Here is a 24,276-nt window from a genome sequence, read left to right as displayed (position 1 = left end):
TCACAACTCTCCAATGGTCAGGCCTCAGTTAACAACTATAGAAAAGAAACATGCTGCTAAGTGCCCAAAAGAAGATTCATGAGAGAATCTTCTGGTTCACATAACTTGACAATCAGCATCTTAGGAATTGCTAGGAAATGCACTAGTGCTTGGACTGAAATGCCATGGGAGACAAGGCATCTTCTCTGGATCAAAGATGAATGAAATCACAGCTTCTCTATCTCACAATTCCAGGTACTATCATAGTAACAGTAATTGTGAGGTTTTGCTCAAATTTCAGGTAACTGTATCACAGTACTTCCTAGCCTCCAAAAGCTTTGTACCCCCACAATAACCAAGGAAGCTACTTGAGCTCTTATTTGTCAAAAGAGCTTGTTATATCAATGTTTCTAATTCAAAAGCACTCAAAAATTTCTCTGCCCCAAGGCAGTCTAGCTGTAACACAATTAAAAAAGAATTTGTTCAGTCTCCTTTGTTCTGATATTGCACAGACTGATCATGTCGAAGCAAAATGGGAAAGCATATAGAATTGTCATATGGGGAGGGAAACACTGGCTGTTCAGAAAATGTATGCTATTGCTGGGAGTAAGATATTGATAGTGTATTTAAGAAACTGCAAGATCACAGTAAGAAGTTATGACAGAACATTTCTGGTAGGGTAGGAATCATGTCAGTGATACAACAAGAGAGGACAGTTTCACTGCACACAGCACTCTGTGACAGAGTACTGTGTGCAGTGAAACTGTAGAAAGCTCCTGCAAATTACAGTAACTCCATAGGGTTGATTCTGGATCTAAATAAGAACACTGCTTTAAGTTATCTTCGTCCTGTTTTGCACAGCAGCAACAGTGCTCTTCTTCAAAACAGAAGTACAGCACATAATTGGAGCACCCTCCTTCCCCACTCTGCATTAGTGCTTGCACTAATCAGTCAGCATTTTAAGGAATATGGTACATTACAAAATACTGAAGTGTAATGGCAGTAGACCAAGACCAAAGGATGGCTTATAGAATAACAAAGATCTGTATACCACAGATATATACAACAACAACAACAAAACAATAAAAAAGACAGCCTATAGTTGCAAAGGTTTGCCTTCTCATTATTAGCAAAGCTATCTTTCCATAGAGAAGAAATAACACATTTTAATTTTGAGACAAACTAAGGATGCAAACTGCATGATGCTGGAAATCATGCTGCAAATGGAGAAGCTAACCTAAATCTTTCAAAAAGAGTACCTACAACCCGGAAAGCGTCAAGCATTTATGCTGAGGGACAGAAGAGGTCTTGAAATTAAGAAGTCTATCAGCATGACCATGATTAAACTAGGTTTGTTTTACTTCTAAAGCACTCTTGTGGGAAATAGAAATGAGAAAGTTCTCATCATGGGATTAAGACAGCATTCAAGAAAATCAGAAAGGCTGCTCACGAGTTTCACCTGCCTGGACACAAGAGAGCCTAAATGCGGGAAAAACCTCTGCTGTCAGAATGCACAAAGAGGGAACAAGAGAACAGTCTTTGAGACAGCCAGTCATGGAACCATCCTAAAAGCAACAACAGCCCGTTTGACCCCACAAGTCATCATGTGGCATCACACAGAACTGTCTGCATTAGCAGTATTTTAATTTGAAGGCAAAGTAGCTGCTAAATTGAAAGAGGAGATGCTCAATACTAGCAAGACCACACGAAAGGAGATTTGGTTGAAAAATGTATTCCTGTTTTCTGAATGGCACCAATGACCCCTGACATTGATATTGGCTTTTGGTAACATATGGAGGCCAAGGATAAAGCCACAGAAGAAATACAAAAAAAAAAAAAAATCATAGACAAAGTCAATGTCTGAGTCAGGAAAGAGCTCCAAAAACAAGAAGACAGATACTTTCCAAAACAACAGAAATGTAAGTGGAAAAAAAATGTTAAGTGCCCTTTTTTTTTCTTCAATTCCTATACTTCATCTCTGTGGACTAGGATTTGCTGACTCATTTCATGCTACCACAGCTCTTGTAGAAAACAGGAATTCTCACCAACATTTCCCATGAGAGGACTGTTTTTAACAAGAATAATCGTGCTGGCAACCAGACCCAGGAATGGGATGCGTTACTGTGGTGCGATGATAGCAATGTATTGTATGAGGATGAGTTAATGTTTAATCAGATGATCAAGGCTCCACAAATTGAGACAAAATAAAGGCAATTTCCAGAAGGATGCATGGTTGCCTTTCCTATATTTCCCTCAGGAATTCTGGCAGATGGGGCATCTTCCTGAGTTACGTTCATTACTCAGCTGATATAAACATCTTCTAAGTTCGTGAGTAGAGACTGCAGACTCTCCAGTATGAAAGAAAGGAAAACAACTAAACTAAAAACTCATAAAGAGAATGGTCCATTTTTGTGCTTAGCAGTATTTATAAGCTATGACAGGGATAAAACATCTCATATTTAATAATTAGTTAATCTTCATTAAAAATATGCTACAAAATTATCAGAAAGATGCACCTGGAAACTGCAAAAAATGCACATTAAAAAGTCAACCTTTAACACTGTTCTTTGGGTCCTTCGAGACTCCATGTCATGCAAGTACACTCAGCATTTTCTGATGTTTCTCTGTCCCCAGTATATACCCACCATGGAGCAATAAACACAGCACAGATTGCGCCCTTCCTAAAGAGTTTTCTTGTGTAGTACAAATGTTTATATTCATAAATGAAAGACAGTAAAAATGTGAATAAAACTGACCAAAGAAGGCAACAAAACAGTGAACATAAAATTAAAAAGAATGTTCATTACAAATGTCTGAAAGTCAATCTACAATAGGCCTACAGAGGAAATCCTTCAGATTCAGCACTTCAGCTTACAGCAAGCACTGGGCACAATCCATCCACTTTGCCTATGAGCATATGTGAAATGAAGGATGCTGAAAAGCTTTCACAGAAATGGCAAGACAGAAATGGTAAGGAGAAAAAAACTATTCTGTTTTCCAAGTCTTAGTAATCTCTGACATCTCAGAAAGAAGTGTTGAATCAGAGATTTACTAGCTTTGAAATACACAAACCTGTACAATTTTGGCAATGGGGCCTTGAGAGGACAGTGACTGTAGATGTGGTCTACATTTATCTACAATATAAGGGAAAGTCATACAGCAGTTAGAAGTACTTGAATTAACAACTGCTTGACAACCCCAACAGCTGGCAGATAAATGAATCCCAAACTGCAAATTTAAAGTATATTTTTAAGCAAAGATGGTAACTGACCACAGCAAACAAACAAACAAAGAAGGTAAATTCACTGTCATTTGTAATCCTAGCATAAAGGCTCTAAAAATTCTCGAGTATGCACTGGAGGCCCAACATGTGTCTCTGCATCTAAAGTAGGCATTGCTGTTTATTTAGATGAGAGAAACTAGCATCCAACTTACAAGACGTGTTACAGATGGTAAAAGAAGAAATAAATGAAATTTATTTAAAATAAATGACAAACTGCACACACAGAAATGGTTTATAACTCAGTAGTTGCTCCAAACTATGTCTAACAACCCAGCCATCTGAGCCTGAAGTACTTATGGAGCAACACTAAGATTTTCTGCTCTTCTTCAAAAAAGGAGAAATGTGAAGTAATCCCAAAGCTTTAAATTTGACAAGCACTGTGCAGATTTAACCAGTTTACCATGAACACTCAAAGTTTTCTCACTTATTTTCTGAAGGTGAACAGAACACCTACCTCATACACGTTGAACTGAGACTGCCCTCTCGACAACTCTCTGTAACTTGTTGTGAATTCTCCAATGAAATCATGACTACATTAAAAAAAAACAGAGAGAATATTTACTACTTTAAACATATAGCCACACATTTATAAAAAAGAGAAGCATAACCAGTCTGAACAAACACCCAAGAAAGCCACGATGCCAAAACATAAAATTTGCTTCAAAAATTGTATTTTCACTTTGATGTGTCTTTAGCAATAAAAATGAAGACTTGATTTATGAGGTTAAATCCTTCTGATAGCTTCTACCTGGCTACACAATGAAGGTTAAGTTGTAAATTAAGCTTATGTGTGAGGCAGATCACTGGAGAATCTAAGAAAACTGAAAGAGCTATAAAATAATATCACCACTTTCTCACTCAATCACCATTGGCATCTTGCTCTAACACTAAAGCAGTGGTTGCAAGCTTTTCTTTTCTGAATACTATTTCTGTTCTAAGAATAAATTCCACATTTCCATGCTCTGTCACTCACATTTTTAAAGCTACTTTGTCAGCTCGTAGCCAGGAGAGATCACACTGCAAAGTAACCACTGTGGGCAGGGTGGCCAGAGGGAAAGCGCTGGATGATGCTCCACTGTGAATGGCTTCTGGGGTCAGGGAGCAGAACCACAGAAACCACATGGCTGCCAGACTGGAGTGAATGGAAGATCTGGAATGGGCAGCAAGCACACAGCTGACTGCCTAACAGCCTGCTACACAACTTCCAGCTGTCATGAGACCTTCTGGGCCCAGCTCTGCCCCTCCTGCCTGAACTTTTCTCACTGCTGATCCAACTCCCATTCCCTCCTGATCCTCTCTCTCTGTTTTCACAGCTGTTGCCAAGAAAAGCACCGTACCTCCTCTACACTCTGCTTTCACAACCAGTGAGCTATGATAATGACAATAATGATTTTTTTAATCTTTCCTTCAGTGGTAAATGAGAATAGAATGTCAAAGCTGTATGATTTAGTTGCTTGTAAAACTTGTTTTTAAGACATACAGTGCATTTCTAATTAAGCTATAAATATTAAAAGCAAATTTAAATATTCCTCTGTAGCGCAAGAAATGGAAAAATAGAAACAATCCATAGCAACATGAAATTTCTTACTTTATTAATAACAGAATGACAAAACAAACACAAAATTAAAATCTCTCCATCTGAAACCAGTGGGAATTCAAAAATATCTGTTAATCATGCAATTAAAAGGTTCAGTCATCACAGCAATGCCAATGAAACGACTAAAGCATCCCGCAGAAGGCTTGGGAAATATATATATATGAAGCTATTACTGACTACCCTGATTCAGAGTCATGAAACAATCCCCTTCCACTCTGGAGACTGGAAAATTGCTTCTGAGACAGACAAAGACTTTTCTTAAGAAACACATTTTAAAGATATTGTCTCCTTTTTCTAAACACTCCCTGGATTGCGACAACTATTGTACCAGGGGAATAGAAGAAGGCAGCATAGAAGCAATAGAACTTGAGAGCTATAGAGACTGCAGCATATAAAATCTATTTAATTTTGAGTCACCACAGCTCTGGAAAAAATGCACCTCACTAAAAGATGAACCTTTCCCTTTTATAGCAATTTTTAATAACAATCTTTAATTTTCAAGTCATCTGGTATTTTTTTAAAAGCAGAAAATCAAGCAGCTGCTCAATGATTACATATGAATATGCTGTAGCAGAGGATAAGCAATTTCAGATAGGGTTTTTCTCTCGGAAAAATACTTTGAAATCTGTACTGCTTATGAGTTACTATTTCCTTAATTCTCTGAGACACTGGAAGGCTTCCTTTTCCTTGTGTCAGTATACACAAACCAGTAAGAACTGAGCTAGAAAGATTTAATTCTTCTAACAAATCTTATTGAAAATATGTGGTCCCTGAGCTCTCTGCTCTTAAAAGACCATCAGCTTAGACATGAGCAATCCCTACGGAGATGGATGCACTCCCTCCAATAGTCTGGCTCTGAAAGATGAGTACCTGTTGGACATTTGCCTTTGCTGGAAGTATAACTCATTTAGAAAAATATAACATTGATCCCTCCCAACATTCATGACTGCACATCACCTGACAGATTTCCTTATTAGTGTCTGAATTGAGAACCAGAAGGAGTTGTCTTTGGTAGACATTTGGCTTCCTAACACCAAACATTCCTGGACTCAGACACTTTTGTCCATGAACTGCATGTCAGAACTCCGAATCAGAGACTCTCAGTATGTCAAACAATCACTTGAATCCCAACTCACTAAAACTGCTACTTCTGATACGGTGCTTTGAAGTGCTGAAAATCACATTCAGAATTGTCATTAGCTTTGGGTTGTTGTTTTTTTTTTTTTTAATAATCTAAAAGGAAAAAACAATGGAGAAAATGTCAGTCATCCCTGGAAATATGTCAATGAGAAGTCTAACAATTTAAAAATCAAATAAGCAGCAGGAGAAAGAGTTCAGAGATGGAAGACAAGAAGTAAGAGGAAAGCAGCTGGGATCTGAGATTTACAGTGTTCAGGTTCTCAGAGAAATTTTTACCTCTTGCAGTGGTTAGATTTTTCAGGGATTGTTTTGGAGCCCCTAGGTTAGCATGGTATAACTTAATGTTTTAAATTTCAAGAAAAAAGAACAGCATTTTATTCTGTATGACAGACTGTAAAAGCCAAGGTTGTGGAATGGCTTTTGCACCACGTCTGCAAGACAACAATTTCTTTGAAGTTACTGGAAAAGCCTTCAGAAAGAAATAAAAACACCTGAGTATTGCTGATGTCCTTCATTTGTGGTCACACAGTATACTCAAGATTTTATGCCATGGATATGTATCAGTGCCGCGTATCCTGATACAGAATCTTCCAAATGTTTTCAGAAATAAACAACATCAGAACTCAGCACTGCAAATATTTCTGTTGGGGGTGTGTAAAATACAAAAAAAGAATCCAGTGCACTTAATTGTCCATATAAAACTTTTTTGCATTGCTTGATTAAAACCATGGAAAAACAAATTATTTAAGCTAGAAATGCTAGGTCATCTAAAATACACAAAAAGAAGCAAATCTTTTAAACAATAGGTTAAAGTTAAGATGATCTAGTCAAGAAACTCTAGTCAAGAAATACTAAGTCAAGAATAGTCAAGAATTGAACAGTCAAGAAACATAAGTGATGTTGGAAAATAAATGAGAGCTAAGAACATACAATTACTTCTAATGTAATTCATGAACTTTGCAGCAACAAGCTCAACTCCGGAGCCATTTCCCAAAGCATGGGTGATACAGGATGTGGGGAAAAAAAATGGAAAAAAATCCTCTAACTCAAGGCTGCTGAACAAAAGAACACTAAATCACAAATCAAGCATATGCCCGGCACTGTTGTTTTATCGACTGCAGAACAACCTGCAACATTCAATGTTGCTCGCTCTGCTATCTACCAGGCTCCCTGATGATCTTCCAAAGGTTGTTCTTCCTAGGACTTCACATCTCTGGAGCACAAACAGGCAGTCTGGTGAGGTAATCAGCTACTGTATTAACTGCTAATTAACAAAGAGTCCATGAGAAATGAAAATTAATGTAATCTGTTTAACAGTGGCATTATACAAAACCTTGATAGACTAATTAAGCATCCTGAATAGAATTCACTTCAGATCCATTTGGCTAACTCGAAGTTAAATTAATAATGAATGTTCTTGCTATGATCACTGGTAAGTCATAAGCATCACCAAATGACAATTTCTTCCTATTGAGACAGATTCAATCAGAATGCAGAATACCATTTTGCTTGGTTTGATACTGAAATAGCTTAAATGATTAGCTCAATCTAGCAGCTTGATTTTTAAATTGTCTGAAGTTACATGAGATGAGCGCTGTCTCATCTTTAAGGAATTTAACGTGTAAAAAGTCATTGCTTTGTATGCTTCTAAATTCAAAAAAGGTGGAAAGCAAGAGGCAAAAAATCATACGGTTGGAGTAAGAAGGAATACATGGAAATAATATTCTTCACTTTTTTGTTTTTTTAAGATACTCATTTAACAGGTATTCAGAATGAGATGTAAGCAAAAGCAGACAATCTGTCACAGTGGCTGGGACAGAAGAGATTAATGATTGCCTGAATTCCACAGTATGTTGATGTTTTCACTCAAAATTGTGCCCATAAAATTATTATTTGTCAGATTTCTTCTTTTAATCACATCTCAAATTCAGATTTTAAAGGAAACAAGTCAGCACATTGGGTTTAATGAAGATTAATAAAATAGGATCTTTCTTTTTTATTAACTTGGAAATACTGTCTCATTTTTTGTTTTCAGATTATTTTCACAAAATATTGTATCTTGCCTACAAATTGTAAGTATGTCACATTTTTGAAGATTTGGCAGATTTAAGTGTGAAGTAGAGATGTTAATATAATATTAAATCTTTATAGCGATGTAGCAACTTTCTTTTTCTAATAATTTTAATCCTCATATTTTTAATTGCTTATCTGAGTAAGTTATCCCTGAGTAAGTTTGCACATGACACCAAACTGGGAGGTGGTGTCAATCTGCCTGAGGGCAGGGAGGCCCTGCAAAGGATCTAGGTAAGCTGGATCGCTGGGCCGAGGTGAATGGGATGAGGTTTAACAAGGCCAAGTGTCGGGTTCTGCACTTTGGCCACAACAACCCCATGCAGCGTCACAGGCTTGGGGATGAGTGGCTGGATGACTGTGAAGAGGAAAGGGACCTGGGGGTGTTGGTTGATGCTCGGCTGAACATGAGCCCACAGTGTGCCCAGGTGGCCAAGAGGGCCAACGGCATCCTGGCCTGCATTAGAAATAGTGTGGCCAGCAGGAGCAGGGAGGTGATCATCCCCCTCTACTCAGCACTGGTGAGGCCGCACCTTGAGTGCTGTGTTCAGTTTTGGGCTCCTCACTACAGGAAAGACATTGAGGCCCTGGAGCGTGTCCAGAGAAGGGCAACGAAACTGCAGAGGGGTCTGGAGCACAGGGCTTATGAGGAGCAGCTGAGGGAGCTGGGATTGTTCAGTCTGGAGAAGAGGAGGCTCAGGGGAGACCTCATTGCACTCTACAACTTCCTGAAGGGAGGCTGTGGTGAGGAGGGGTTTGGCCTCTTCTCCCAGGCAACAAACAGGACCCGAGCAAATGGCCGCAAGTTGTACCAGAGGAGTTTAGGTTGGACATGAGGAAAAACTTTTTCTCTCAAAGGGTGGTCAGGCACTGGAATGGCTGCCCAGGGAGGAGGTGGAGTCGCCATCCCTGGCAGTGTTCAAGAGGCGCCTGGATGAGGAGCTGCAAGATGTGGCTTAGTAGCTTGTGGTACTGGGAATGGGAGGGTGGTTGGACTGGATGATCTTGCAGGTCGTTTCCAACCTTGCGATTCTATGATTCTATGATCTATAAGCAATTAATATGTTGGGTTTTTTTACTTCCTTCCAGGAAGTATCTAATGAAGAAGGATGAATTTGTTCTACAGGATGATAATTGCAGAGCACAAATATGTGGTAAAAATGCTTATAAATCAACAGATTTCATGATGGAATCAAAAAGACAAAGTCTTAAGTTGAGAAACTGGTTTTGGCTCTTATCAGCAGAGAAATGAATAACAGCACAGGGTAAATTGCCCTATTACTAACACAAGATCTATTTGGCCACAGAAGAACTAGAAACAAACTGCTTTAGCAATATTAGAGGCATTATTATATAATAAACAATATACTCCTAAGTATCCAAATTAACTGCATATTCATATATTTAAAAATATAAATTAACAAGAAATGATTAAGACAGGTCAACAGATAGAGAAATAGAAATCAACATATTTTTTGTATTACATGCAGGTGCTAGTATCGTGACTCATAAATATACTTTCTCTCCAAAGTATGAAGACACAAGCTCAAGCATTTTTTAAAGCAATTGAGTCTGACCAAAAAGAGGATACACTAAGTACAGTCAATAAGGTTGAACAATTACATATTGCCCATTTTGAAATTAGCTACAAAAAATCCACATACATTTATTCCACCATCCTCCTTTTGATGATGGAGTTATTTAAAACCCTTTTGCCTTAAGCAAAAAAAAAAGAGGTTACCAAATGGATTACCCCTCCTTTCATATGTATACAGTAACTATTAGCACTAATAAGATTCACAAAACATTCCATCTTGTTCCAGGTATGAATCTCATGTTTGAAATATGTTGATGCATCAGCACTTATCTCAATTGCAAAACACAACAGAACTGTAAGACAGCAACTTTTTTTTTTTTTTTACCTATAGTCCAGTTCTGGCTACTGTATATTTACATATTCTTAAAATAAATAGAAAGCAATAGAAATTATGCCTTACCTTCCATCTCTATCCCAGTCATACACCTCTACTTTAATTGTCCTAAAAATGAGAAAAACACAATTAAAATTCATATTCTAATGTACAAAATTGAATTTTATATTTAAGTGCATTTGGATACCTCAACTGCGCCAAAGCTAGAAGACCAGATTTTCCAGTTTCTTATTGTGAAGAAAAAAGTCACTCAGGTTACTCAATATAAATTAATTAATGAATAGTAAAATATAGTAAAAGTTAAGGGAACAAATACTTCAGGGGGGTTTGTTGTTGTTGTTGTTGTTTGTTTGTTTTTCTAATTGATTCTTTAAACATTAAAGTACTACCAGCCTTTTTAAGAAGGTTAACAAAATGAGACTCATTGTGAGTTATTGGTATTGGTATTATGTGGGAAAGGAATATCTACTGTGAAGTAGTAACACCTTACAGGAAAAAAAAAATAATGTACCCATATTTGAGAAGAGAAACGTCTTCCTTTGAGAAGAAGAGAACTTGAGCAGGTCATTATGCAGCACAAATTCTTCGATAGCGTTGAGCAGATTAAAAACAGTACAAAACCAAGCAAATCAAACTTCTAAAATTCTACGTCATTCATTTTGGTTGTTAAACGAAAGTAACAACACCAGAATAAAAGAAAACTTCAATCTGGTAGATGGCACGAACCTCTGCTAAACAGTCTGCAATAGTGAAAAATGAAAAGTGTGTGATTCACTCAAGATTTGGGGAAGGCCCTCTATGTGGCTACCAACATCTGTTGCGCTTTTAACCCATAAGCTGCCTCTTACTCCACAACAGAGGAAGATGCTGCTTGGATATCTGACCAAAAATGAAAGTGCAGCATCATTTCTTTGAGTTCCCATAAAGAAAACAGACTAGACTTTTAGTTCTTTCATCAACTCATGTTAGATAACCACCAGATTATGCAACCTAACCATGAATCTGGCTTCCTAGAATTAAATGGGATAATTAAATTAAATGGGATACCCCATTAGGGTATGGGTGGATACACAGACAGAGTTCACTCAGAAGCATTAACTGCAGAGAAATTACTCTACCTAAAACTAGAATTAATGTTTACTGTGGCATATATTCTTACCAATTACATTACTCTCACCTTTCAACATCTTTCACAGAACCAAGGGTACCATAATCTGATCTGTAAAACTATCATTGTCTGAAAGAAACCAAGCTGATCATAGGAAACTAATCCTCACCTTTGGAAAGAAAAGTTTTCATGCTTAAAAAAGCAAACAATAACAAACTTTGGATGCTTCTTCTGGATCATCAGCCAATACTAATTTGAATTTGACAGCTAAAGTATTTTTCCTGATGTCTAATATGATTATTATAGGGAGGACTGTTAAGTTCCATTGTGTCTTTTATTTGTAAGGCATTCACATTATGTAGAAAGAATCAAAAACATGATCAAAATGGGAAAGTAGTTACACAACAATCTGAGGCATATCATTATATTTTTAAATTCTCTTTAGAGTTGTTACAATATTGCATTTGACACATCTCTATAACATTATTATCAAAGAGTTTTATTTAATATGATAAACAGTGCAGTGTACAGAGCATCATCATGAGCATTATTTTGCTTTGCATTATGCATATAATCCATATACAAGTTAAAAATTACACCTGATTAGAACACACTTATTATGAAATCAGTGCAATTTTTTCTATCTAATTGAAACAGAAACATGAAAGATAATAACTGTAGCAAATATTCCACTAGGAGAGTGGAGGAAGAAGTGCAGGAGAACCCTTTTTCCTTAAATTTCAAGCAAGATGATACCAAGTACTGGAAATGGATGACAGACAGAATAAAGTAGCCATGATCCAGTAGGAAATGTGAAGAATGGACATTCCCAAAAAGAATGATTAAGAAAAATACCCACTTTCCTGGCAAAAGATCTGAATTAGCTTTTGACCCGTCAGTTTCTAAGCGGCTTATAACAACAGAACCTTATTTCTGTGAAAGCATTCTATTTAGCTTAGTGAATATACGCACTTCTTACTGTCCTACTCTTCAATATACACTACTTGGATTAAGTCAAGTGAAGCACAGACCAGTACAAGCATTGGTTTCTGTTTATATCCTGGTATTAGCCAGTAAATCATGACTTGATTTGCTTCCCAAAAGACCTGCCTTCATGGTAGCCTTACAACAGATTACAGTAGCTTTACTCCATACATTTCATTGAATAATTACTGTTGCAGTTTCCATGGAAATAAATAAGAGGCATTACATTCAGAGCAACCTACATACAATGTGCAGGTCATATATTACTCTTACTGTTCTTCTAATCCTCATATTTCGTATTTCCTTCATTATTTTAATCTCAATATTACACTACACACTTCTAAAAAAGTACAACTAATGCTAAGCCTACATTTCCTTTGAGTCTTACTGAAGTAATTTAAATACTATAGATTTCATGTAGTAAGGATAGATAGATAACCAGACATTTATCTGGCTACATAATTATAACAGCATTATCTTGATTCATATCCAAAATATAAACAGTGATGACGGAATAACAAGTCATCATCAGCAACTTAAACACCTCACTGATACTGTTAGAAGGTAACAATTCAATTTTTAAGGACTACAAAAAACCACAATTCCTCAACTTAACTACCTAGCTTGTTAGTAAAACATTGGTAAAAACATGGTTTATGACCATGTTTTTCAGATATACACCCTTTTGTATGGGATCACTGAAAATTTCAAATCTGAACAACGTGAGGATTAAACTCTGGGTATCTCATGTACTAGTAACAGTGTACATTCAAGTTGTTTGGTTTTTCTTTTTTCTTTCTAATTATTTCTTAACCACCACAGAGAATGAAATCACTGCTAACATTTCCTACAGATTTATCATATTGGCTTTATTTCTGTAAATTTATTGTGGTGTTTTGAATATATATCCTTTCAAAATGTTGACAAAATAACACAAGTAACAGAATTGTTATGAAAAACTATTTTTATTAGGAACAATCTATATCAGGAGAAAAATCTGTGTATGCCAGGAAAGCTTAACATGCAGCTTACCGGTCATAGTCTCCGTTACACAGTGCTCTGACAGAAATCTTGAATGCCTGCCATACTGGATTTAATGTATTTTTTATGACTTCTGTTTTGTGGCAGATTGTAAAACTGCAATAAAAAAAAAGATATAATTTGTATTTATTTACTTTTTATTTTGAGTCACCAAACACGCAATACAAAGATATATAATCTGTACGCACTGGTACAATGTCCATATAAAGCTTAAGCTAAGAAAACAAGTCCAGGAGAAGAGAGGCAAGGAGAACTAATGAGAACAGATCTATTTGTGAGTGACTATGGATGAAGGCATTATATAATTCTACACCTAAATTTTTTTTTACCTCACAAGAATTACAATCATTCAGTGAGCTAGCTCAGAGAAGTGCAGGATATGATTCCTGTTTAACAGGTAAGAAACACAGTCAAAGGAGTCTTGACTTTCTCATGCTTGTTCATCACTTTAGGTTTGGTTTTTTTGTTTTGTTTTGTTATTTTTTAAACCAGGGTAGTCTCAAACAAAACATATAAGCCTTCATGAGATTCCATGATCCCCTTCTCTCAAATGAAATATATATGAAATTTATTCAAAATATAGTATGCTTTACTCATTATGCTTTCTCTAAATGATGCAAAATGAAAATACTTTTTTTGAATCCTCATCTTGGTTAGTGAACTGTGCAAAAGAAAATAGGAGACAAGGTCTCTATTGAAATCAATACTGAAATCCCACATACACATAGATGCAACTAAAGTTGCCCTTTGAAAGAATGTTTCTGAAGTTCCAAAGGTGTATGTTCTTATCTGAGAAATTACTAGAAGACATATATAAAAAATGTTTTTTATCTGAGCAATTTTTTAAATTATCTTTTCTAGATCGCTGTTAAAAAAAAATAGATCTGACTTTGCAACATAAAGAATTTTCATCTAAAACAATATATAAGCATTAGCGTACTTTTGAGTTGTGATTTTCTTCAAGTTTTCTATTTAAAAGCATGTCTGCTGTTTAACAGTTTTTACTATGACTAATTTTTATTGTGATCTGCATTTACCATATGTTCAACTCCTAAAAGCTCTCGGTTGACGTATTTAATGTTTGTTACAATAGTTTTATTTCTGTGTTGCCTAAATTAAAATTCAATAAATTTAAAAGAAATGCAGCTTAATCTGACAAATATTCAGAAAGGAAAACTATTTCACTATCTGCAAATAAATAAAATGCTATGCTTAGGAGCAGAAATGTTTAGCAGGTATCTACCTGCCATCTTCATTGCTTCGATGAAATACCAGGAAAGGATCAGATTTCCCAAAGAAGTCCTTCTTGTCTAGTTTGTTCGCACAAAACTGCATTAAAACTGAATCCTGAAATTGATAATACAGAAAAATTAAAAAGAGCACGCAGTTTGTTTAAGGAAGATTCAGAATATATTTGACTACTAACCATACAAACAGAAAACAAAATGAATGTGAGGTGTCTCGCGTCTAGATGCTTTCTACTTATTCATATTCTTGCAAACATCCTTATAGTGCAGCGTGAACTGCTAAAACAAAGAATTCATCCATAGAAGCGTGCAAATGAAGTTCTTCGCTAAATACCTCACAATGTTTCAAGTACTTTCTGACATCTAATGCTGCATTTTCTGGGAAGTAGATGCAAAGCTAAAGAACGCATTAGAATTAATTTTAAAAGCTGCAGTGGGACACAACTAAGTCTCATTCCTTCAGCGACTTAAACCTGCAACTTCCTGCTCTTGCTGCCCATAAAGCAAATAGCTTAGCAACTTGCTATTGAGATGCCAGAAGTTTCCAGAAAACGAGATTGGAAGGTACCAAATGAAACCATTCTCACGCTGTTTTGTCCAGGCAAACGGACAGATTGCACACTATCATATCTTCAGGTAGAGTCAAGTGCCAGAAGGATTATATGCAAAAATAAACCTGCAGACTCATTAGCTGACTGAGGCAGGGCCCTACTGGATAACTTTATTCCATTATTAGGTCTACATGTGTAACAAAAGCAAGAAGACTAGAGAAAACATGGTCCACCACTGACTGGGGTAGGGGAGCAGCCGACAGAGGAAATGGAAAATTTGTTTCCTCATACTCTTCTTCCTTCGCTTTTACTGCTAAGAATACTGACTTTGAGAATCCTGGGCACCTGAGACCAGTGGAAAAGTCTAGAACAAGGATGACTCTCCTGGGGAGAAGAGGACCAAGTGAGGGAACATTTAAATAGATCAGACACACACAAGTCCTGACAGGATGCATTTGTAAGTGCGGATGGAGTTGGCAGTGTCACTGTGAGGCTATTTTCAATTATCTTTATTAAGTTCCAAACTGCTGAGCTTCAAGGAATTGGGATTAACATACAAAGTCCAGCTGGCAATGAGTATGTAGCTAAGCAGTCAATAATGGAGCCAGTAACAATTAACATCTTCATTAATGAAACAGAGTAGACCCTCAGGAAGTTTGCAAACATTGCAAAGCTAGATATAGTGGCTTCTCCATCAGCTGCTTGAGCCACTACACAGAGGGACCTGTGTGAGCTGGAAAAACAGAACAACGTGAACACCGTGAAGTTCAACTATGGGAAATGAACTTTGAGGGCAATAAGCTCCTGCACAAATACAAGCTGCAGGACAAACAGCTTGAAAATAGTTTTGCAGAAAAGAACCAGGTGGGCTTGATGGACATGGATCATGGACTGTGAGCCACCAATGCATACACTGCAACTAAAAAGGCCAACAGCCTCTTGTGCTGCACTGAGTAGAGCGCTGAAAGGAAGCTGAGAGAAATGACTCAGTACCAGTGATGGCATACCTGGAGTACTGTATTCAGTTCTGAGCTTCCCAGTACAGGAATGTAAAGGACAAATAGCATTAATTGCAGAAAAAGGGACGCTAAGATGACTGACTGAGTGACTGAGCTGCCCCTCTTATTAGGAGTAGCTAAAAGAGATGAGATTCTCTTAGTCTGGAGAGAAGGCTCAGGAGAATCTTATTAATTTGTACAAGTACCTAAGGAGGAAGTAAACAGACTTCTCCTCACTGGTATTCAGGGGACAGAAAAGCAGCAATAGGTACAAAATGAAATACAGGAAGCTTCATTTAAATACAAGTGAAAAAAAAAAAAGACTTTTTACCCCGAGGGTGGTGAAACATTGGAAGAGACTGCAGAGTCTCTGAATATACTCAAAACCCAACTTCACAGAGCCCTGAGCAACCTGCTCTAAGAAAAACAGGAGGGCTGGACTAGACAGTCTCCCAAGGTTCCTTTCAACCTTAGCAATTCAATGATTCAAAAAATCTTTGCCATTTTAAAAATAAACTATCCAAAAAAAATCTCAGATCAGTTAAGAATTAATCTAAATAAGATCTAAAATAAGAATTAATCTAAATTAATCTAAATAATGAATAACCTTAGATATGAAAATATCCCAAAGAAACGATGTGACAGTTCACGAGGAGAGCAAGAGACTGTGTCTGAGAAAATGATAGAGAATGAAGAGACTACAAGAGAAAGAGAGACTGATTTCCAAACTCACTGTAAGGTCCTTTCAGTGACTTCACACAAAAGTCATAATATATGCAAGTTTTAAGTGAGGTGAACATGAAGGCCTTCAAATACACCTGCTGTTTATGTTCATTAAAAGGGAAAGAAAATAATCCTATATCAATTATGATGATGTATCTGTGACTTTTGAATGGTATAACTGAGATGCCAGTACCAGTACTGAAGGATAAACCAGAATATCATGAAAAAATACTCTGCAGCCTCCTTAAGGGTTGCTTACAAATGCTCAGCGATGGCAAACTAGTCTTAAGAATTGTGAAGCAGAAAAGTAATTTCAGTACGAAATCAATTAAATGATTCATCCATTTTGTCATCTGATAAAGTGTTAAGGTTTTGATCAGGTACTACCAAAATTTTGAGCAAAAGTAAACAAAAGACAGGCATTTTCCATGACTGTACATCACTTGTGCTAGTAACACAAGAATGTCCTATTAGTATACAAGATGGCTACCACTTCCTAGCAACTTTCATATCATCAGGTTTGACAACACTTAGTATTTACTAATGCCATAAACATTCTACCGCAATGGAAGGAGAGGTGTGAACACAGGCTGAAAGACAATGTCATTGTGTAGAGCAATGTCAAAGTTAGTACCCACTCCCAAATAGGTCAAACATTTGTATACAGAAAAAAAATGCCAGAGCAAGAAGCCAATTTCTTGAATTGTAGTTAGATTTTTTTTCCATTTAAATCTGACAGATAAGAAAGGAAAACAAGGATACTCCTTAGCAAAGGACAAAAACAATAAACAAAGCCTAATTAAAAGTGGCAGGATTAGGAATAATTTAGCCTAACAAATTCCATCTCAAGGACAAATTTTTCTGTTCTACTTGCTATCAAATCCAAAAGAAAATTAGGTGCCCACTGCTTCTTTCAGAATCTCGGCCAAAAAATGACATACTTTTTATAAATCCATTATTCCAATACTCATTATTAGCAGAGAAAAGGTAGTTTGTACAAGAGCACTCCCACAGATGCTGTTAATGGCAGTTAAATGAAACTGAGCTGGAGCACCCTATTAGCATAACTGTGCAGGACTGGTAGTTTGTCTGGCAAGAAAGATTTTAGCCTTTGTGCTGTTCACATATACCAAATCTGCAGAGAAATAATACAAACTTAACTAAGCTAGAAATAAGGCAGAAAATTAAGGATTGTTTTCTTATAGAAGGTATTTCTTCTAATGAACTTCAGAAAATAAACAGACTAGCTACTGAATATATTAGTAATAAGAGCGACATTATGACTGCAGAAATAGAACAATTAACAGCTTATGGCCCAGTATGAAAGTTGTATCTAATATAATACTGCCCAGCTCCCCTGGATCTCACCAAATACCTGACATTATTTCTTTCCTCATTTAAGATTTGGTACCTTGTCAATGTAAGCTCTTCTAAGATACATACTACAGCCTCATTTAATATACACCGTGCTTGGACTAGCTCCCTCACCTTCAGATTACAACCCTTGTTATCATACAATCCTTCCTTATTCTTCCTTCCAGTCTCTGTTTCTGTATGATTTATGGCTTGTTGCTAGCTCATTCAGTGCTGGAAAGCAAAATAGCCTGGCTCCAAGTACTTCCTGATCAGTATGACTTCTCCTCTGTCCAATCTACTCCATGATCCCACAAGAGGAGGAAAAGTGGTGATATAGTTTGGGAAGGTCAGGATCACACCAGGTCTCTCCCCTTAACCAGCCAAATTCCCCACTATCTGCTACACACTGAGAAATTTTTTTGCTTTCTACTAAAAATGTAGGCATTTGCCATTAGTATTTGCATTTCCCCAGGCAGCCTTCACTTTAAATGAAACTGCCTGAACTCTTCTTTTATGGAAATTCCTTTAGTATCCATGTAGCATTTTTCAATAAACATTAACTTCACATTTCTTTAAATAATAGGACTCACTATTAGTATGTTGGCTTTTTTTTAATTCTAAGTTCAGTTTTACTGTGATGATCATGCAGTATTGATATTCCATGGCAATGGCAATGTAATTCCATAGCTAAAACAAATGGATTTTTGTTAAAAACGGGACACCAAGAGATTAAAATATGATTACTTAAAGAATTAAAGACTAGATTAAGACTCACGAATAAAAAACTTTACATTTCAAGTTGTTTTTTGCTTCCTTTTTTATTACATAAAGCTAAGTGTAACTGATAGGGAAAAAATAACCTAACTTCTTATAGATGTTATAAAATGGAAATTAATACATTTTACTTACAACAATCTGGTGCAATCACAACCATTTTCACTTAATTGTTCAGAAAGCGATGAACACACACTTACTCGACAACAGCCCAGTTCCTCTGCTGTTACGATGACAGTTCCACATTTTTTCCCAGGAATGCCTCTACAAGAAAATGAAACCACATCACCTCAGTACTGTGAATGGTACATTTAAGAAACTTAGACTGACAAAGATAAACACAAGTTTTCAAGTCACAAAACTGATAGCATGCCATGAAATTTCACTCCTCAGCGAAAAGGACTAACTTGGCTGAGTAAAAAAGTTGGTTAGATTAAGTGAATGGCATATTCCTTCTAATTTGCTTTAAACAGAATAGTTTGGTTTTAAAGGAAGTCACATAAAAAGTTTAAATGGAATGAAACGACAGTATCAGAAGTTCTGTTTTCTTTTCATTAATATTTCATTTAGAGATGGCTGCACAACTTATAAATTTACAAAAATGATCCTTTCACAGATTTGCCTTAAAGAAAATGCCTAAAATAAATTTAAAGCTACACACGAGCCTCATTTTTACAAAGATACTAAAACTGAAATGTTTATGAAGGTACATAATAATTTCACCATAGTTTTAGATAGTTATACAATAAATCATAATTCATACAAGCAGCAATTAAGTACATGCTGTTGCAACATCAGAAAGTAAAAAACAAATCTTTAGCATAAAAAACAATACAGGAACAGAAAAGTCAAATAATCTGATAATATTTGTTTTGCAGGAAAAAGAAGTACATATATTCAAGTACAACTTTGCTGCCATATCCTAGCATCCATTAATGTGTCCATAAGCACATGACTTGGTAATTACTACTGGATTTTTTTTCCAAATTGAATGTTGTTGTTTATGCTGATTTTATTTCTAGTTCGTTACTCCTATCCTTCTTTCTTGAAATTAAATAATTATTTGAATAAAAGGAGACAATGAGGTAAAATTAGATTTTTAAATTGACTGTATTCTTCAAGTTTTTCAAAGACAACTAAAATGCACTCACACTCTTCTCTAGTGATACAATATCAACATATACATCCACTATTCTTATTTTTGCTTACTAGTTTCCTTAGCCCTTTTGAAATCATTTACAATGCTCTAAAGCCTTAAATAGTTCAGCAAGACTGTGGTACACAGCACTGCATTGCAGAAACAAATTCAATGACAAAAAGAGAACAATGCCATTTTAATTTCTAGGCAACACTACACCTTATCTGCAAGCTGTAGAAATGGGAGATGGAAGAGAGCAAGAGACAGACCTGAAAGAGACAGACAGGCACAGGAAGTGGAGGAGAGAGGAGGGGAAAGAGAGAGAATTGGGAGGAAATAAAAAAAGAGAAGTAGTGGGAGAAAGTTCTTACAAGCAGATCAAAGATTAGAAATTATGAATACAGAAGCAAAGATTGACGCAAACCATATATAAAGATTTTGAAAGCTCACTCAATGTTCCTTTGTAGAATGTGATGTTTATGTCTACAAGGAATGTATCAGGGAATGCTGCTCCTATGCCATTGCAGCCATTAACCAGTAATCACAGAAATGTGTGATTCCTCACCTGGAACCAGCACAGTCAGTGCAACAAGATAAGTCTGATTTAACATAAAATATAATAGAGAGGGAAGCTATTCAAGTTCTTGATTATATATTTTAACTGACAATTTAAATACATACAAATCATCACAGAATCACAGAGTGGTTTGGGTTGGAAGGGACCTTTGAGATCATCCAATTCCAACATTCTGCTACAGGCAGGGACACCTCCCTCTGGACCAGATTGCTCAAAGCCCCATCCAGCCTGGCCTTGACTGCCTCCAGGGTGGGAGCATCTGCAAACTCACTGGGCAACCTATTCCAGTATCTCATCACCCTCATAGTAAAAAAAAATATTTCTAATATCTAGTCTAAATCTACCCCCTTCCAATTTAAACCCTGAGACACCTCCATTCAATGTGGCTTGATTTATAAAGTACAATTCAATTTAAGACCAAGCAGGAGAATTTTTTAAAAACAATAGGAAAAAGAATCTAGTCACTGCAAATATTATACAGTATGATTTATAGTTCAATCCACTTCTTGTAATGATTTGGTTTGAAATCTGCCACCCTCCAATGGCTCAATGCCTGAAAACTAAGGGATATTGACTTGTAGTCTCAGACTTTCTAAAGATGAAAAAACTTGTGTTTTTTTACTTAGGAAGAGTACCTCAAAAACTTTTGAAATTTAGTAGTAAGAGAAGCAGCAGAAATGACTTAGTTATAACAGTGATACTGAACTTACATGGAAAAATGTTTCAAAGAACAAATGGCCATGAGCCACACTTTGATGGATAAAGAAGAAAATAGAAATCTCAGAAGTATAAGTAAAAATCCAGAAGGTCCCAATACCACAATTCTGTAGGCTATGTTACTCAAATAGAAAGAACCGTTATCAGAATTAGCATTACCTGAAGCAAAACTCTTGCTACACAGACATGTTTACAGGATAGACTCAAATCAGCATTAGGGATTTATTTGACAGGTGGTCCACACAGCGACTTACAAACAAAAGCAATGTGCAAGTCTTCTGGTGTGGAAAGACCAATACATTTATCCCACTTCGAAAAAGTTGTTGTGTCTCAATGTAGATCATGAGAAATAAAATTTTGACCATTTCCTGAAGAGCTGGAGAACTAAAGCAAACTGCTGATAAGCAACCTCTATTTCTGAGACACTGTATCTGCAGCACCAGAATAAGCTTGAAAAGACACTCTGACTTAACGAACTGAAAGGAAGGATCTTGCTAGAGTCAGTGGAAAAGTCAGAGAAAGATGACAATTAATACTGAAATCTGAATATCTGAGAATAAACAGAGCCTTAAATTTGGCAAGCTGAAACTGCAGTGAGGCAGAAGATTAAATTTTTTAATGATCTGAAAAGTGCTCACCATCTTATTCCTGAATTGATAGAACCTAAACTCTCTGGCAGTCACTGCCACAGGCAAAAGTATAGGACACATATATAGGAAGTGCCTATTCCAGGGTTCAAATATATTTTTTCTATCAATTATGTTGACAGCAAGATGACAAGAGAAAGAACTTCCCCAAACAGGCCAGCTGGATCCAGTACAGCCTCATTAACAAGCAGTGGCACTCAGATGTGAATAACCAGTGTACAATGCTTATTAAACTTTGCAGCGGCTCTGCCTCATTGTTAAAGGGAATCCTGATAGGAGTGCACTTAGTAGGTCCTGGAAGGAACATTTCTCAAAATTGTAAATGTAGTTAGTACATATCTTCTCTCTAGGAAGATAGAACATGCAAATATCAATTTGTGAAAAATTTCAAGGAAAGTGATGGTCACTTGAGAGAAAAATAAAGCCGCACCAATTCTGAAGTAGATAGATTTGCACCTCATTCTTTCATTTTCATACAAATTGAGCACACAAGGTCAGTCCAAGGAATTCTTACACAGGGCTTGATTTGAGAAAGCATTTAATGAATTGAGTAACTCAGAAGTTAAAGAGAGCAAAAATTATTGTTAAAATGACAAATTACCCATTTCACCTGCCCTGTGTGACTAGATTTATTTCCCAGGAGAAACGAGCCAGAGGAAATGTTCACATTTGTACTTGTCCAGTTTGTAAAACAAAGTGTAGCAATAAAGAACTGTTTGTGAGCTCAAAGGCTCATAGGCAGTCACAGGCACAATAGATTAGAACACTACCATACTGGAAACGAGAGTCCTCTGCTACTGACAGGCATTAATCAGCTTTGAGAAACAGAAACAGAAACAGAACGGGAGGTTGAGGAGATATCCTCATACCTTCCAATAGCAAATACTATTAAATTCACTCCATGGCATAATTTACTGGAGCTCATAAAACCAACAAAACTGCAAGTCATGCCTGTGATGAAGCCAAAGAAGAAAAGTGCACATGTTTATCTTCGTTTTTGCTCTCACCACGAAGGACAGTACCATGACATGCATTTCAACCTGCTGGATAGATCACTGTAATAGTGACTCTCTCAACTTGAGATCTGTATTTTCATCTTGATGGGGTGGAGAACAAAGGTATTTTATCCTGGAGAGGTACAGAAGGGAACTTTCCCCGGTGGTGAGCGGTCTGACTTAGCCTCCATGGTAGTCATGGGCACTCAAATCTCATAAGGTTTTTGTAGATGTTCAAAGTGCAATCTTCAAATCCTTCTAACTTTCATTTTGGAAAAATGCCAGAGTTTACTTGAATGTCAGTGAATTCAACCTCAAGCTGCTTAACTACAGGAAGTGGTACTTCAGTAGGGTAGCTGACTGAAACTATTAACAACACTGTAGATTCTCTTCTTTGTATGCCTATTAGCAGAGAATGGAAGAGGCAGAATTTTAATTAGCTTCAGCAATTCTGTGAAGAAAAGAAGTTCTTTGATCTTAAGTGAAAGACTGAAAAGAATGATCAAAATATGTAAATGTGGGCTTGACTTTGTAAAGAGAACTGTAAATTCAAAGCAGAATGTATCCTTAGGAAGGAAAGACATGCAGTATTGTCAAAAGAATCACAGAATCATTTAGGTTAGAAAAGACCCGTAAGATCATCAGGTCCAAGAACACTGAGACATAAAACACAGCTGTACAAGCAAACAATCATGCAATGAAATGTAATGAACAAAATAAGACAACAAATGTCTCTTAGGCACCAAGATAACCGGATTCCAGAAAGTCCAGAGCGAAAAATCAGTTTGCCACAGTTGTCTATGGCAGTGTCATAAACTCCAACAAAATGAAACGTGAACAATGAGAAGAGATGAAAAAATCAACATTAACAAATATCTACGCACACCATTTATACAAAAAGGATTGCAAACTTGCAATCCATTAAATCAAAAGATTATTTAGTTAACAACGGTTTATGTGAAATAATTGGTTCCATGAGATAATGATAAGACAGGGATGGATATCAGTGAAGATTCTGATAGCCAATTTCAAACTTTAAATTTCATCTGTTACTCAATTCAGACTTGACAAACCACTGAGCAAATTATTTTTCATCTACATGTTTAAAATAAAATTCAGGAGCTAACTCAGAAAAATGTTATAGTGTGCTGAAGAATATACCACGTTTAAGATAGAATGAACTGCAAAGACCTTCAATAAATCAGAAAGATTTCTTTTAGTTAATATGGGTGTCTTCAAAGTCAGTCCCTGCCTCTGTCAAGTCACCACAGGCCTCCTTCCTCCCTCCCTCCCAAGTCACATCTAGTGTAAATAGTTAATGGCATTCAGAATGCAGTACTGTGTAATTCATAACAAGTTAAACTAAATTATCATAGCTGTTAGCATAAGTTTGAGAATATTTGTTCTAGTATTAGGAAAC

The 24,276-nt window shown here is 36.4% G+C and overlaps 1 protein-coding gene across 1 annotated transcript in view; it reads right to left on the bottom strand.

Moving 5' to 3' along the window:
* The window catches only part of CPNE8 (copine 8), a 92,411-nt gene that overhangs the window by 29,845 nt on the left and 38,290 nt on the right, over positions 1-24,276 (bottom strand). The window contains exons 7-11 of the mRNA XM_048964766.1: positions 18,983-19,046; positions 14,377-14,480; positions 13,125-13,229; positions 10,067-10,108; positions 3,717-3,792 (exon numbers count right to left, since the gene is read on the bottom strand). Of these exons, the coding sequence (XP_048820723.1) occupies positions 3,717-3,792; positions 10,067-10,108; positions 13,125-13,229; positions 14,377-14,480; positions 18,983-19,046 (391 nt within the window). The remainder of the gene's footprint in view (positions 1-3,716; positions 3,793-10,066; positions 10,109-13,124; positions 13,230-14,376; positions 14,481-18,982; positions 19,047-24,276) is intronic.

The sequence above is a fragment of the Lagopus muta genome, chromosome 1 (genome assembly GCF_023343835.1).
Source record: "Lagopus muta isolate bLagMut1 chromosome 1, bLagMut1 primary, whole genome shotgun sequence".
Classification (NCBI taxonomy): domain Eukaryota; kingdom Metazoa; phylum Chordata; class Aves; order Galliformes; family Phasianidae; genus Lagopus; species Lagopus muta.
The sequence above is the reverse complement of the archived record's forward strand: the minus strand, read 5'-3'. Positions and strand labels throughout refer to the sequence as shown.